This window comes from Vulpes vulpes, chromosome X (assembly GCF_048418805.1).
Source record: "Vulpes vulpes isolate BD-2025 chromosome X, VulVul3, whole genome shotgun sequence".
NCBI classification, from domain to species: Eukaryota; Metazoa; Chordata; class Mammalia; order Carnivora; family Canidae; genus Vulpes; species Vulpes vulpes.
In genome coordinates, this window is record NC_132796.1 from 56,546,360 (window position 1) to 56,560,936 (window position 14,577).

General features: G+C 38.5%; 1 protein-coding gene across 4 annotated transcripts in view; it reads right to left on the minus strand.

Annotated features, from left to right (window-relative positions):
• ATRX (ATRX chromatin remodeler) overlaps positions 1–14,577 on the minus strand; it is a 321,152-nt gene that overhangs the window by 240,545 nt on the left and 66,030 nt on the right. For all 4 annotated transcript variants that reach the window (XM_025985028.2, XM_025985027.2, XM_025985025.2 and 1 more), the window contains exon 2: positions 8,138–8,250. In XM_025985028.2, the coding sequence (XP_025840813.1) occupies positions 8,138–8,250 (113 nt within the window). The remainder of the gene's footprint in view (positions 1–8,137; positions 8,251–14,577) is intronic.

Consider the following 14,577-nt stretch of genomic DNA (forward strand, 5'->3'; position numbering starts at 1 on the left):
GCCCACCAAAAGAATTCTCCAAAGCAGCTCCAGGTCCCATCCGGAGCAGATGAGTGCATACCTTGTTAATACCACAGGCCTGGCCTACTCACCTACCTCTTCCAATCTGCCCCATTGAAAACCAACCCCAGCAAAGGTCCACCTAAAGAGGCACCAAAAAAAACCTGGAATTGTGCAAGCAAACCTGAAAGTGGCCAGAACCAATCCAAAGTGACTCATGCCCTGGGAGAAGAGACAAATAAGCACACAGACTAGTTGAAATGCAGTCTCACAGAAGGCGGAAGGCAGACAAATGGTATGATGGCAGGCCCCTCTCATTTATGCAAGTCTCAGGCGACAATACAAGGGGAACGCTGTAGTTAAGAGTGTGTCCTGCAAATTTTCTCATATAAGCCAACACAAGCACAAGCAATCCCCACACTGACCTAGGAACAATGAAGAGACCAAACTCTACCCATATTGGGCAATGAGACACACAGATCCGACTGCACTGAAACAAAATGTGGTTCAGACATAACAGTATGGTACACACAACACGTGCAGGAGACAGCCCTGAAGTGCAAGGTTCTGGTGAATAGGGAACATTACACTGTAGGGAACTATAGAACGTCTTATTCATAAGACCACTAATGACAAGTACAGAAGACACAGATGTCTTTCCTAACACACACAAATTGAAACAGAGCGTTAGACAAAACAAGGAGACAGAAGATTATGCTCCAAATGAAAAAAATCAAAAAATGACAGGAAGAGAAGCAAGGAAAACACAGATAAGCAACATACCTGAGAGAAAATTTAACATAATAGTACTAGATATAGATACTCATTAGAATTGAGAAGAGTGGAGGATCTCACTGAGAACCCCCAAAAAGAGATATAAAATATATAAAAGAACCAAGCAGGGATCCCTGGGTGGTGCAGCGGTTTAGCACCTGCCTTTGGCCCAGGGCGCAATCCTGGAGACCCGGGATCGAATCCCACATCGGGCTCCTGGTGCATGGAGCCTGCTTCTCCCTCTGCCTATGTCTCTACCTCTCTCTCTCTCTCTCTCTCTCTCGCTCTCTGTGTGTGTGTGTGTGTGTGTGTGTGTATGACTATCATAAATAAATAAAAATTTTAAAAAACGTTAAAAAAAAAAGAACCAAGCAAAGATGAAGAACTCCATAACTGAAATTAAAAATATATTAAAGGGAATAAGTAGTAGATTAGACGAAGCAAAAAAACACATCAGTGAACTTGAAGAAAGAGTACTGGAAGGTAATTAAGATACACAAGAGAAAGAAAAGAATAAAAAATGAGAACAGATTTAAGCAATACAGCAACACAATCAAGCGTCAGAATATTTACATAATAGGGATCTCAAAAAGAGAGGACAAAACAGGGCAGAAAGCTTATTTGTACTGGCACAAAAACAGACACACAGATCAATGGAACAGAATAGAGAACCCACAAATGGGCCCTCAACTCTATGGTCAACTAATATTCGACAAAGGAGGAAAGACTATCCACTGGAAAAAAGGACAGTCTCCCTCAACAAATGCTGCTGGGAAAATTGGACACTCTCATGCAGAAGAATGACACAAGACCATTCTCTTACACCATACACAAAGATAAACTCAAAATGGATGAAAGATCTAAATGTGAGACAAGAATCCATCGAACTCCAAGAGGAGAGCACAGGATGCCCTTTTTGAACTTGGCCACAGCAACTTCTTGCAAAATACATCTATGAAAGCAAAGGAAATAAAAGCAAAAATGAACTACTGGGACTTAAGATAAAAAGCTTCTGCACAGCAAAAGAAACAGTCAACAAAACTAAAAGACAAACTACAGAATGGGAGAATATGTTTGCAAATGACCTATCAGATAAAGGGCTAGTATCCAAGATCTAAAAAGAACTTATTCAACTCCACAGCAAAGAAACAATCCAGTCATGAAATGGGCAAAAGACATGAACAGAGATCTCACAGAGGAAACACAGACATGGCCGACAAGCACATGAGAAGATGCTCCGCATCACTGGCCATCAGGGAAATACAAATCAAAACCTCAATGAGATACCACCTCAGGCCAGTGAGAATGGGGAAAATTAACAAGACAGGAAACAACAAATGTTGAAGAGGATGTGGACAAAGGGGAAGCCTCTTGCACTGTTGGTGGGAATGTGAACTGGTACAGCCACTCTGGAAAACTGTATGGAGGTTCCTCAAAGAGTTAAAAATAGATCTGCCCTACGACCCAGCAATAGCATTGCTGGGGATTTACCCCAAAGATACAGACGCAGTGAAAAGCCAGAACGCCTGCACCCCGATGTTTATAGCAGCAATGTCCATAATAGCCAAACTGTGGAAGGAGCCTCGGTGTCCATCAAAAGATGAATAGATAAAGAAGATGTGGTCTATGTATACAATGGAATATTACTCAGCCATTAGAAACGACAAATACCCACCATTTGCTTCAACGTGGATGGAACTGGAGGGTATTATGCTGAGTGAAGTAAGTCAATCGGAGAAGGACAAACAGTGTATGTTCTCATTCATTTGGGGAATATAAATAATAGTGAAAGGGAATAGAAGTGAAGGGAGAAGAAGGGCTCCCTGCTTGGAGCCTGCTTCTCCCTCTGCCTGTGTCTCTGCCTCTCTCTGTCTCTCATGAATAAATAAAGAAATCTTTTTAAAAAATCTAAACTTATACCTAAAGAAGCTGGAAAAGGAACAGCAAAAAATCCTAAGACAGCAAATGAAGGGAAATAATAAATATTGGAGCCGAAACAAGGGATTTACAAACAACAACAAGAAAAAAAAAAAACCAACAGAATAAGACAAAAGGAAACTGAGAGCTGGTTCACTGAAAGAATTAATAAGATTGATGAACCACTCGCCAGACTTTAAAAAAGAGAAAGGAGGGATGCCTGGGTGTCCCAGTCGTTGAGCCTCTGCCTTCAGGCTCAGGGTGTGATCCTGAGGATGTGGGATCAAGTACTGCATCAGGCTCCCCAGAAGGACCCTGCTTCTCCCTCTGCCTATGTCTCTGCCTCTCTCTGTGTGTGTCTCATAAATAAATAAATAAATAATAATAATAATAATAAATAAATAAATAAATACCTTTAAAAAAAAAGAGAGAAAGGATCCAAATAAATGAAATTACCAATGAAAGAGGTGAAATGACCACCAACGTCATAAAAACACAATTATAACAGAATGTTATGAAAAATGACTTGCCAACAAACCAGGCACACTGGTAGAAATGGATCAATTCCAGGAAACATACAAATTACTTAAAGAGGAATAGAAAATTTGAACAGACTGAGAACCAGGAAAGAAACTGAATCAATTAACAAAAATCTCCCAAAAAACAAAAGTTCAGAGCCAGATGGCTTCCCAGGAGAATTTTCACACATATCTAAGGAAGAGTTAATGCCTATTCTTCTCAAACTGCTCTAAAAGTAGAAATGGAAGGAAAACTTCCAAGGTCCTTCTACTGAAACCAGGATCACTTTCATTTCAAAACCATACAAAGACCTCCACTAAAAAGGAAGCCAATGCCCCTGATGAACATGGATGCAAAAATTCTCAAGACAATAGCAAATTTAATCATATACATTAAGACGACTATTTATGATCACATGGGATTTACTCCTGGGCTGCAAGAGTGGTACAATATATGCAAATCAATGTGATACACCATGTTAATAAAAGAAAGGATAAGAAACATGATCCTTCTCAAAGGATGGCAGAAAAGACATTTGACAAAATACAGCAACCATTTTTGCTCAACAGAAACAGTATAGATAGAACATACCTCAACATCATAAAGACCATGCGTGAAAGACCCACAACTAGTATCATCCTCAAATGAGAAAAACTGACAGCTTTTTCCCAAGAGTCAGGATCAAGACAAGGATATCCACTCTTCCCATTACTATTTAACATACTATTGGAAGTCCTAGTCTCAGCAATTGGGACAAAATAAAGAAAGAAAAAGCATCCAAATCAGCAACAAAGAGGTCAAACTGTCATTTTTTGCAGGTGAGATGATAATCTATGTAGAAAACCAGAAAGATTTCACACACACAAAAAAAATGCCAGAATACATGAATTCAGCAAAGGAGTAGAATATAAAAACAATGTACAGAAATATGTTTAATTTCTATACACCAATAATCAAGTAGCAGGAACAAAAAAAGAATCGTTGCTGTTTACACTGCACCAAAAACCGTAAGATACCTAGGAATAAACCTAAACAAAGAGGTAAAAGATCTATACTCTCTAAACTATAAAACACTGATGAATAAAAATTAAAAGGACACCAAGAAATAGAAAAACATTCCATACTTAGGGACTGGAGGACATTGTTAAAATATCTTTATTACCTACAGCAATCTACACATTTAATGCAATCCTTATCACAATAACAGCAGCAGTTTTCAGAACACTAAAAACACAATCCTAAAAATTTGTATGGAACCAGAAAAGACCCCGAATAGCCAAAGCAATCTTGAAAAAGAAACCGAAACCTGGAGACATCACATTCCAGACATCAAGCTGTATGTTTACAAAGCTGTAGTGATCAAGGCAGTACGGTACTGGCACAAAAACAGACACATATCAATGAAACAAAATAAAAAACCCATAAATGGACGCACAACTCTTTGTGTAATCTCGACAAAGCAGGAAAGAATATCCAATGGAAAAAAGACAGTCTCTTCAACAAATGATGTTGGGGAAACTGGAAGGTAACATGCAGAAAAACAAAACTAGACCACTTTCTTACACCATACTCAAAAAAGAAATTCAAAATGTGTGAGACTTAAAGATGAGACAGGAAACCAACAAATTCCTAGTGGAGAACACAGACAGCAATCTCTTTCAAGTCGGTCGTAGCAACTTCTTCCTAGACATGTTGACTAGAGACAAAGGAAACAAAAGGAAAAATGAACTATTGGGACTTCATCAAAATAAAACCTTCCTGCACAGCAAAGGAAACAATAAAATTTAAAGGCAGCCTATGGAAAAAAAGGGATATCTGCAAATGACATATGTGATAAAGGGTTAGTAGCCAAAATCCATAAAGAACTTAATCAAACTCAACACCCCAAAAAACAAATAACCCTGTTAAGAAACGGGCAGAAGAGATGAAAAGACATTTTTCCAAAGATGACATCTAGATGGCTAACAGACACATGAAAAGATGCTGAACATCACTCATCAGAGAAATACAAATCAAAACCATGATGAGATACCACCTCACACCTGTCAGAATGGCTAAAATTAACACAGGAAACAATAGATGGTGGCAAGGATGCAGAAAAAAGGTACTCTTACAATGCTGAAGAGAATGCAAACTGGTACAGCTGCTTTGGAAACAGTATTAAGGTTACTCAAAAAGAGAAAAATACACCTACCCTATGACCTAGCAATTGCACTACTAGGTACCCAAATGTCATCCACTGATGAATGGATAAAGATATGTTATTTATACAGTGGAATTATTACTCAGCCTTTAAAAAGAATGAAATCTTCCATTTCATTGAAATGGCTAGAGCTGAAGTATATTATGCTAAATGAAATAGGTCAAAGAAAGACAAATACTATATTATTTCACTCATATGTAGAATTTAAAAAGAACACAGATGAATATATGGGAAAGGGGAAAGTGGGAGAGGAAAATAAACCATCTCTCTTAATGACAGAGAACAAACTGAGGGTTGATGGATGGAGGCGGTTACAGGATGGGCTGAATGAGTCATAGGTATTTAGGAGGGTACTTGTTATGAGCAATAGGTGCTATATGTAAGTAAAGAATCACTAAATTCTACACCTTAAACCAATACTACACTATATGTTAACTAAAAGTTAAATAAAAATTTGAAGAAAAAAAAAGAGTATTCTAGCAACAACGCTACAACTCACAGTAGAGCAATAGATTAAGAGCTCCCAGACAGAAAAAACTTAAAAGAGTTTGTCACTACAAAACTAGCCTTATGGGATGCCTGAGTGGCTCAGTGGCTGAGCGTCTGCCTTCGGCTCAGGGTGTGATCCTGGAGTTCTGGGATTAAGTCCCGCATCAGGCTCCTGCATGAAGCCTGCTTCTCTTCCCTCTGCCTGTGTCTCTGCCTCTCGCTGGGTCTCTCATGAATAAATAAATAAAATCTTTAAAAAAAATGCTAAGAGAAATAAGTCAATTGGAGAAAAGAGAATTAGCATATGATTTCACACATATGTGGAATATGAGAAATAGTGCAAGGGATCATAAGGGAAAGGGATGAAACTGAATGGGGAGAAAGATTAGAAAGGAAAAGAAATCATAAGAAACTCTTAACTCTAGGAAACTAAAGGTTGCTGAAGGGGAGATGGGGGTAATTGGGTGACAGGCATTAAGAAGACCACATGATGTGATGAGCAACAGGTGTTATATGAAACTGATCAATAATTGAAAACTACACACAAAACTAATGATGGACTTTATGATGGCAGATTGAATTCAAACTAAAAATTATAATTAAATTTAAAAAGAATACATCTGAAAAAATTTTTAAAAGAATTCACAAAATAAAAGGATGAAAAATAAGATACCATATATGAAAAACATGGCAGGAGGGAGTAAAACTTTAGTGCGTTCAGAACCAACCAATCATACTTAATCAACCACCAGCTAAAAATAGACTGCTATACACAGAAGATAATATATAAGCATAATGATAACTACAAGTCAAAAACTGGTAATAGATATGCAAAACATATAAGAAAGGAATCACTAATGAACAGAATGAAACAATGAGGAGAGCAAGACAGAAGTACTACAAAAACCATAAAAAAATTTTAAAATGGCAATAATTATTAACTACTTTGAATGCAAATGGACTAAATGCTAAATGGACTAAATGAGTCCCACATCAGGATCTCCCCCAGGGAACCTGCTTCTCCCTCTGCCTTCTGTCTCTGGCTCTCTCTCTGTGTCTCTCATGAATAAATAAATATTTTTAAAAATGAACTTATACAACACCAAAAAAAACAGAGAGAATCCAATTTAAAAATGGGCAAAAGACATGAACAGACATTTTTCCAAAGAATACATACAGATGGCCAACAGGAAAAGATGCTCAACATTGCTCATCATCAGGGAAATGCAAATCAAAACCAAAATGTGGGACACCTGGGTGGCCCAGTTGATTGAGCATCTGCCTTCAGCCCAGATCGTGACCCTGGGGTCTTGGGATTGGGTCCTGCATTGGGCTCCCTGCAGGAAGCCTGATTCTCCCTCTGCCTACATCTCTGGCCTCTATCTCTGTGTCTCTCATAAATAAATAAATAAAGTATTTTTTAAAAACCACATTGAGATATCATCTCACACCTGTCAGAATGGATGAATTTAAAACACAAGAAACCACAAGTGTGAAAGAAGAAAGAAGAAAGAAAAGAAAAGAAAGAAAAGAAAAGAAAAGAAAAGAAAAGAAAAGAAAAGAAAAGAAAGAAAGAAAGAAAGAAAGAAAGAAAGAAAGAAAGAAATCACAAGTGTTGGCAAGGATATAAAGAAAAAGGAACCCCTGTGCACTGTTCCTGGGAATACAAACTGTGCAGCCACTTCTCACTGCAGTCTACCCCTCTTATACTTCTTGTACATACTGCATTTGTGATGCGTATGTGTACGTATGAGTGTATTCAACTTGTATGTAGCTACCCTTGAAAACCTCAAAACAAACGATCATCACATGATACAGGATACCTTTAAAAAGGAGAAAAGGAAACATAAAGGAATTATTCTTTTTATTTAAAAAAATATGCACCAATTCTACTCAGAGAAGCTATCAATGTAAAAATGTAACTCATAATACATAAATAAATAACTAAAATAACACATTTCTATACTGCTTCCACCTCTTCTACTACCTATTTTTTATACTGAACATTTATCACCCACTCTGTATCTCCATTATGAATAAAACTATAGTGCATCCTTCTCTAAGCACCTATAACCAAACAACCTGACATTTTACTTATCTAAATTAAAATCTCCAATACCAGATATTAGCTAAACACTAGATTCAGAAGGGCTAATAAAGCCTTCAATATCTGTTCCCTCCCAAAAATAAATAGGAAAGAAACTAGAAGATATTGCATATTATTCTTCAATTTACCTGTGCTTTGGTTCATCACAAGTCTTGGAGGAGAATTTGTTTCTTCAGATTCTTCTGATGAGTGTGCCAGGAAGTCATGAAGCTTCTGTACCAACGTATTCAATTTGCTTTCACTATCAAAACAAAAATTTAAAGAACTTCCTTAATTAGCCTGTCACGTATTTAATCAAATGAAAAGTTCTAACAAACTGCAAACATATCTATATTGGAAGTGATCTGAAAGAATGCATAGTCAAAATAAAAGTTAAAAAATGAATTTTCATAATTTCACTAAGGATCTGAAAACATGAGTAAATTATTGATGAGATTTTGCTTTATATCATTTAAAATAATAATTAAGGGGATCCCTGGGTGCCGCAGCGGTTTAGCGCCTGCCTTTGGCCCAGGGCATGATCCTGGAGACCCAGGATCGAATCCCACATTGGGCTCCCAGTGCATGGAGCCTGCTTCTCCCTCTGCCTATGTCTCTGCCTCTCTCTCTCTCTCTCTCTCTCTCTCTCTCTCTCTGTCTCTCTCTGTGACTATCATAAAAAAAATTAAAGGGTTTGTGCCCTTAAAAAAAATAATAATAAAATAAAATAAAATAATAATTAAGTAATGTATCGAGTATATTTACTAAACACTCCCTGGAAGGCCTCTGTAGTTTTTTTATCACTCTACCTTCAGCTTTTCACAGAATAATTGTATAAATGACAGAAAGATGAAGAAAATCTAAAATAGGACTTAGAAGAGCACACAGATTCCCAGGGAAATATTTATGTAACTAAATTCTTACAGCATATCTGCTAAGTTACATAATAAGTACATCTGTAATCCAATAGAGTACTGAAAGTTAAAAGCTTAAAAGAATGCAAAAAATAAATATGTATCCCATTTCTAATACAGGATTTCCTAAATTGAAAAGAGGAAAAATACATAAAACTAACTTCACTGAAATTCAAATCTTTGTGTATCAAAAGATACCATAAACCACGTGAAGAGACAAGCCATACAACTGAAAACTATTTACAAATCATATAGGAGGGCAGGGCAAGATGGCGGAGGAGTAGGAGTCCTCAACTCACCTGGTCCCACCAACTTACCTAGATAACTTTCAAAACATCCTGAACACCTACGAATTAGACCTGAGATTTTTTTAAAAAGATTTTATCCATTTATTCATGAGAGACACAGGGAGAGAGAGAGGCAGAGACACAGGCAGAGGGAGAAGCAGGCTCCACGCAGGGTGCCCAACGTGGGACTCGATCCCGGGTCTCCAGGACCACACCCCGGGCTGCTGGCGGCACCAAACCACTGGACCACTGGGGCTGCCCTAGACCTGAGATTTAAAGAGAGAACAGATGGAATGCTACAGAGAGAAAAGTTTTCCCTTTTAGCATGGTAGGAAGGCGGAAAAAAAAGAAAGAAAGAAAGAAAGAAATAAAAATAAATAAAGTGAAGGAGGGGTCCCATGAGGAGCTGGGCTAAAGCGAAGAGGGGAAAGCATCTGGGACAGGAAAGCCAAGCCCTGGAGAAGCAGGAACTTTAAAAATCTGCACCGGAGTTTTCCCAGGTGGAACAGTGCTTAGCAGGGAAATCGGGCAGAATCTCATGAGGGGCAGTGAAGCGTCTAGATTCCTGAGGTCACTATTAGAGGAAGTGCACCAGGGGAAAGCTCACTGGAAACCTGGGACCAATCTCGGTAAAGGACTCGAGCGCTGCAGCCCTCGGGGTATTTGGGAGAAGCCAGGCGGTTAGGTGGGCAGGCTCCGGAGGGAGCTCACTGTGCCCAATTGCGCTCGGGAGCCCTGGCCCCAGGAGTGTGGTTTCACCAGCAAAGGGCCCTGGCTGCCACTGTGCCCAGGAAGACAAAGCCTGGGATCCTGCTCTCCCTCTGGGACAGGCTGAAGCAGGGAAGGCACAGGACAGCGAAAACTCTGCTGTCACTGGGCACCCCCAAGCTGTGCAGATCAGTGCAACCGCGTCGCCCGGGAGCATCAAAGCCAGTGCAGACAGGGAGAATGAGGTAGTTACTGCTGGGAGCTGACTCCACAGTTGGAAATCTGGCCACAACCATTGTTTTTCATCCTTGTTTCACCTTGTACCTGGGACAGGTGGGGCCGCCAGAAAACAAAGACATCACAGGATAAACAGCTCCCACTGAGCCAGCACCCTGCCTGAGCATCACCACCCAGGCACACACAAATGAGAATCAGCACAGCAGGCCCCGCCCCCAGAAGACATGCTGAAGAACAGGGCAAGAGCAAGTTCTTGGCCAACCAAAATTAGAAAGCTCTGGACCAATGGAATACCGAGGGCACATAGTATATAGAACTAGAGGGTCTCCCCCTCTTTTCTTTTCCTTTTTCCATGACAACTCATTTTTATATCAGACTAAAAATTTCCAATATTTTTTCAATTTTCCCACCTTAACTACAATATTTTACCAGCTCTTCATTGTTAAGTTTCTTCCATTTTGACTTTCACATATCTATAATCACATGTCTCAGATATATTTTTCACTTCTAGATTCCTGTCAACATAATCAACTAAATTTTAGGATATATGAGATATGGGATTTTGTTTGGTGTTTTTTTCTTTTCTCTCCTACTTTTGATCTACAATGGAAGAAGAGAGTATCTTCTAAAATATGACCAGCATGCAACCCAGAATGAAGTGGAATACCATGCTGGTTCATTCTGTGAGATTATATTCTCTCTTCCTTCCCATTCTGCCCCCCTTTTGTATCTCGATTATGTTTTGGTGGTCATTGTTGGGGCTTTCTACAAGTATTGCTGGTTTATTTTTTTTTAAAGATTTTATTTATTTATTCATGATAGACACAGAGAGAGACAGAGACACAGGCAGAGCTCCATGCAGGGAGCCCAATGTGGGACTCAATCCCGGGTCTCCAGGATCACGCCCTGGGCCGAAGACAGGCGCTTAAACCGCTGAGCCACGCAGGCTGCCCGCTGAGCCACCCAGGCTGCCCAGTATTGCTGGTTTATATAAATTCGGGATTCACCATCTTGTAACATACAGAATTTAATACACTAAGAACCTAGAGGATCACTTTCTAGGACCCCTCAGGAGGATGACATGCTCCCTCCACCACAAATTCTTCACCATCACCATCTCCCAGTCCCCCCTCTTCCCATTTTCCTCTATACTTTTGGTTTTTTTCTCTTCTTTTCTTTTTTTTTTCTTCTTCTATGGGATTTCTGACCATTTATTTTTTAATACTTGGTTTTAAAATTTGTTTTTCAAAAAAAAAAGAAAAATAAATAAAATTTGTTTTTCACTTTAGCAGTCCTTTTGTTTTATTTGCTCATGATCTTTGTTTTCATTTTCTGGTCTCTGACTTTGTCAGAATAACCTAGGGTGAAATTTACTTAGGTTGCGGTTGATATTCTTGACTCAACCCACTCACACACAGTCACTCTGCACTGAACAAAATGACTAGAAGGAAGAATTCACCACAAAAGAAAGAAGCAAAACCAGTACTCTCTGCCATGGAGTTACACAATATGGATTGCAATTTGATGTCAGAAAGCCAATTCAGGAGCATAATTATAAAGCTACAGGTGGCTCTGGAAAAAAAAGCATAAAGGACTCTAGAGATTTTCTTAGTGCAGAATTTATATCTAATCATGCTGAAATTGAAAATCAATTAAATGAGATACAATCCAAACTGGATGTCCTAACAGCTAGGGTTAATGAAGTAAAAGAAATAGTGAGTGACATACAAGACAACTTGATGGTACTGAAGGAGGGTGAGGAAAAAAAGAGAAAAACAATTAAGAAACCATGAGGAAAGGTTAAGGGAAATAAATGATAGCCTCAGAAGAAAGAATGGGGTTGCAGAAAATGCCGATAGGAACGAGGGCCAAAATGTATATTTGAACAAATCCCCCCTAATTGGGGGAGGGAAACAAAAATTCTGATCCAGGAGAAATCAGCACAAAATCAATAAAAACCGTTCAATACCTCGATATTTAATAGTGAAACTTGCAAATTCCAAAGATAAAGAGAAAATCCTGAAAGCAGCAAGAGACCAGAGACTCTTAACTTATATGGGGAGAAATATCAGATTAACCGAAGACTTCTAAACAGAGACCTGGCAGGGCAAAAAGGGCTGGTATGATATATTTAAGGTACTAAACAAGACGAACATGCAGGCAAAAACACATTATCCAGAAAGACTGACATTCAAAATAGAAGGAGAGATAAAGATAAAGGGAAAAACTGAAAGAATATGTGACCCCCAAACCAACTCTGCAAGAAAAATTAAAGGGGACCCTGTAAAAGAAAGAGGAATCCCAAAGAAATAATCCACAAAAACAGATTCTGAAGAGTATTATGATGACACTAAATTTGTATCTTTCAATAGTTACTCTAAACATGAATGAGCTAAATAATCCCATCAAAAGATGAAGGGTTTCAGATGGGATAAAAAAGCAAGACCAACAATTTGCTAACTACTAGAGACTCATTTGAGACCTAAGGACACCTCCAGCCTGAAAATGAAAGGAGGGAGAACCATTTACCATTGAAATGGTCCTCAAAAAGAAAACTGGGGTAGCAATCCTCATACCAGATAAATTAAAGTTTATACTAAAGACGGTACAAAGAGATGAAAAGGGACACTATACTATACTTAAAGGGTCTATCCAACAAGAAGACCAAACAATCATGAAGATTTATACCCCTAATGTGGGAGTTGCCAAGTGTATCAATTAATAACCAAAGTAAAGACATAAATAATAATACACAAATAGTAGGAGACTTCAACATGGCACTTTCTACAAATGACAGATATTCTAAGCACATCTCCAAAGAAACAAGAGCTTTAAATGATACACTGGACCAGATGGATTTCACAGATATCTACAGAACTTTACATCCAAACGCAACTGAATACACATTCTTCTCAAGTGCACATGGAACTTTCTCCAAAATAGACCACATACTGGGTCACAAATCAGGTCTCAACTGATACCAAAACATTGGGATGCTCCCCCTGCATATTTTCAGACCACAGTGCTTTGAAACTAGAACTCAATCACAAGAAAAAATTTGGAAGAAACTCAAACACATGGAAGGTTAAAGAGCATCCCACTAAAAGATGAATGGGTCAACCAGGAAATCAAATAAGAATTAAAAAGATTCGTGGAAACTAATGAAAATGAAGATACACCATTCATAATCTTTGGGATACAGCAAAAATGGTCCTAAGAGGGAAATACATCGCAATACAAGCCTCCGTAAAAATTGGAAAAAACTCAAATACACAAGCTACCTCACACTCAAAGGAATGAAGAAACAACAGCAAATAAAACCTACACCAAACAGAAGCCGAGAGATAATAAAGATCTGATCAGAAATCAATGAAATAGGGACCAGAAGAACTGCAGAACTGATCAACTAAACCAGGAGCTGATTCTTTAAAAGTATTATAAGATAAAATAAACCATTACCCAGCCTTATTAAAAAATACTCAAATTAATAAAATCATGAATGAAACAGGAGAGATCACAACCAATACCAAAGAAATGCAAAGGATTTTAAAAACATATGTGAGCAGCTATATGCCAATAAATTAGGCAATCTAGAGGAATGCATGCAGTTCTGGAAACCCACAAATTACCAAGACAGAAACAGGAAGAAAGAGAAAACCTGAACAGGCCAATAACCAGAGAGAAAATTGAAGCAGTTATCAAAAACCTCCGAAGACACAAAAGTCCAGGGCCAGATGGCTTCCCAGGGGAATTCTATCAAACTTTTAAAGAAGAAATAATACCTACTCTACTAAAGCTGTTCCGAAAGATAGAAAGGGACAGAATACTTCCAAAATCACTTTTTGAGGCCAGCATCACCTTGATTCCAAAACCAAAGATTCCACCAAAAATGAGAATTATAGACCAATATCCCTGATGAACACAGATGCAAAAATTCTCAACAAGACACTAGCCAATAGGACCCAACAGTGCATTAGAAATGTTATTCGCCATGACCAAGTGGGACTTCTCGCTGGGATGCAAAGTTGATTCAACACTTGTAAAATAATCAACATGATAGATCTTATCAACAAAAGAAAAAACAAGAACGATATGATCTTCTCAAAAGATGCAGAGAAAGCATTTGACAAAATACTGCATCCATTCCTGATCAAAACTCTTCACAGTGTAGGGACAGAGGGAACATTCCTCAGCATCTTAAAGGCCATCTACAAAAAGCCCACAGAAAATATCATTCTCAATGGGGAAACACTGGGAGCCTTTCTTCTAAGATCAGGAAGACGACAGGGAGGTCCACTCTTACCAACGATATTCAACATAGTACTTGCCTCAGCGATCAGGCAACCAAAAGAAATAAAATGCATTCAAACTGGCAAAGATGTTTCCCTCTTCACAAATAACCCAATACCATATGCAAAAAACCCAAAAAGTCTCCAACCCAAG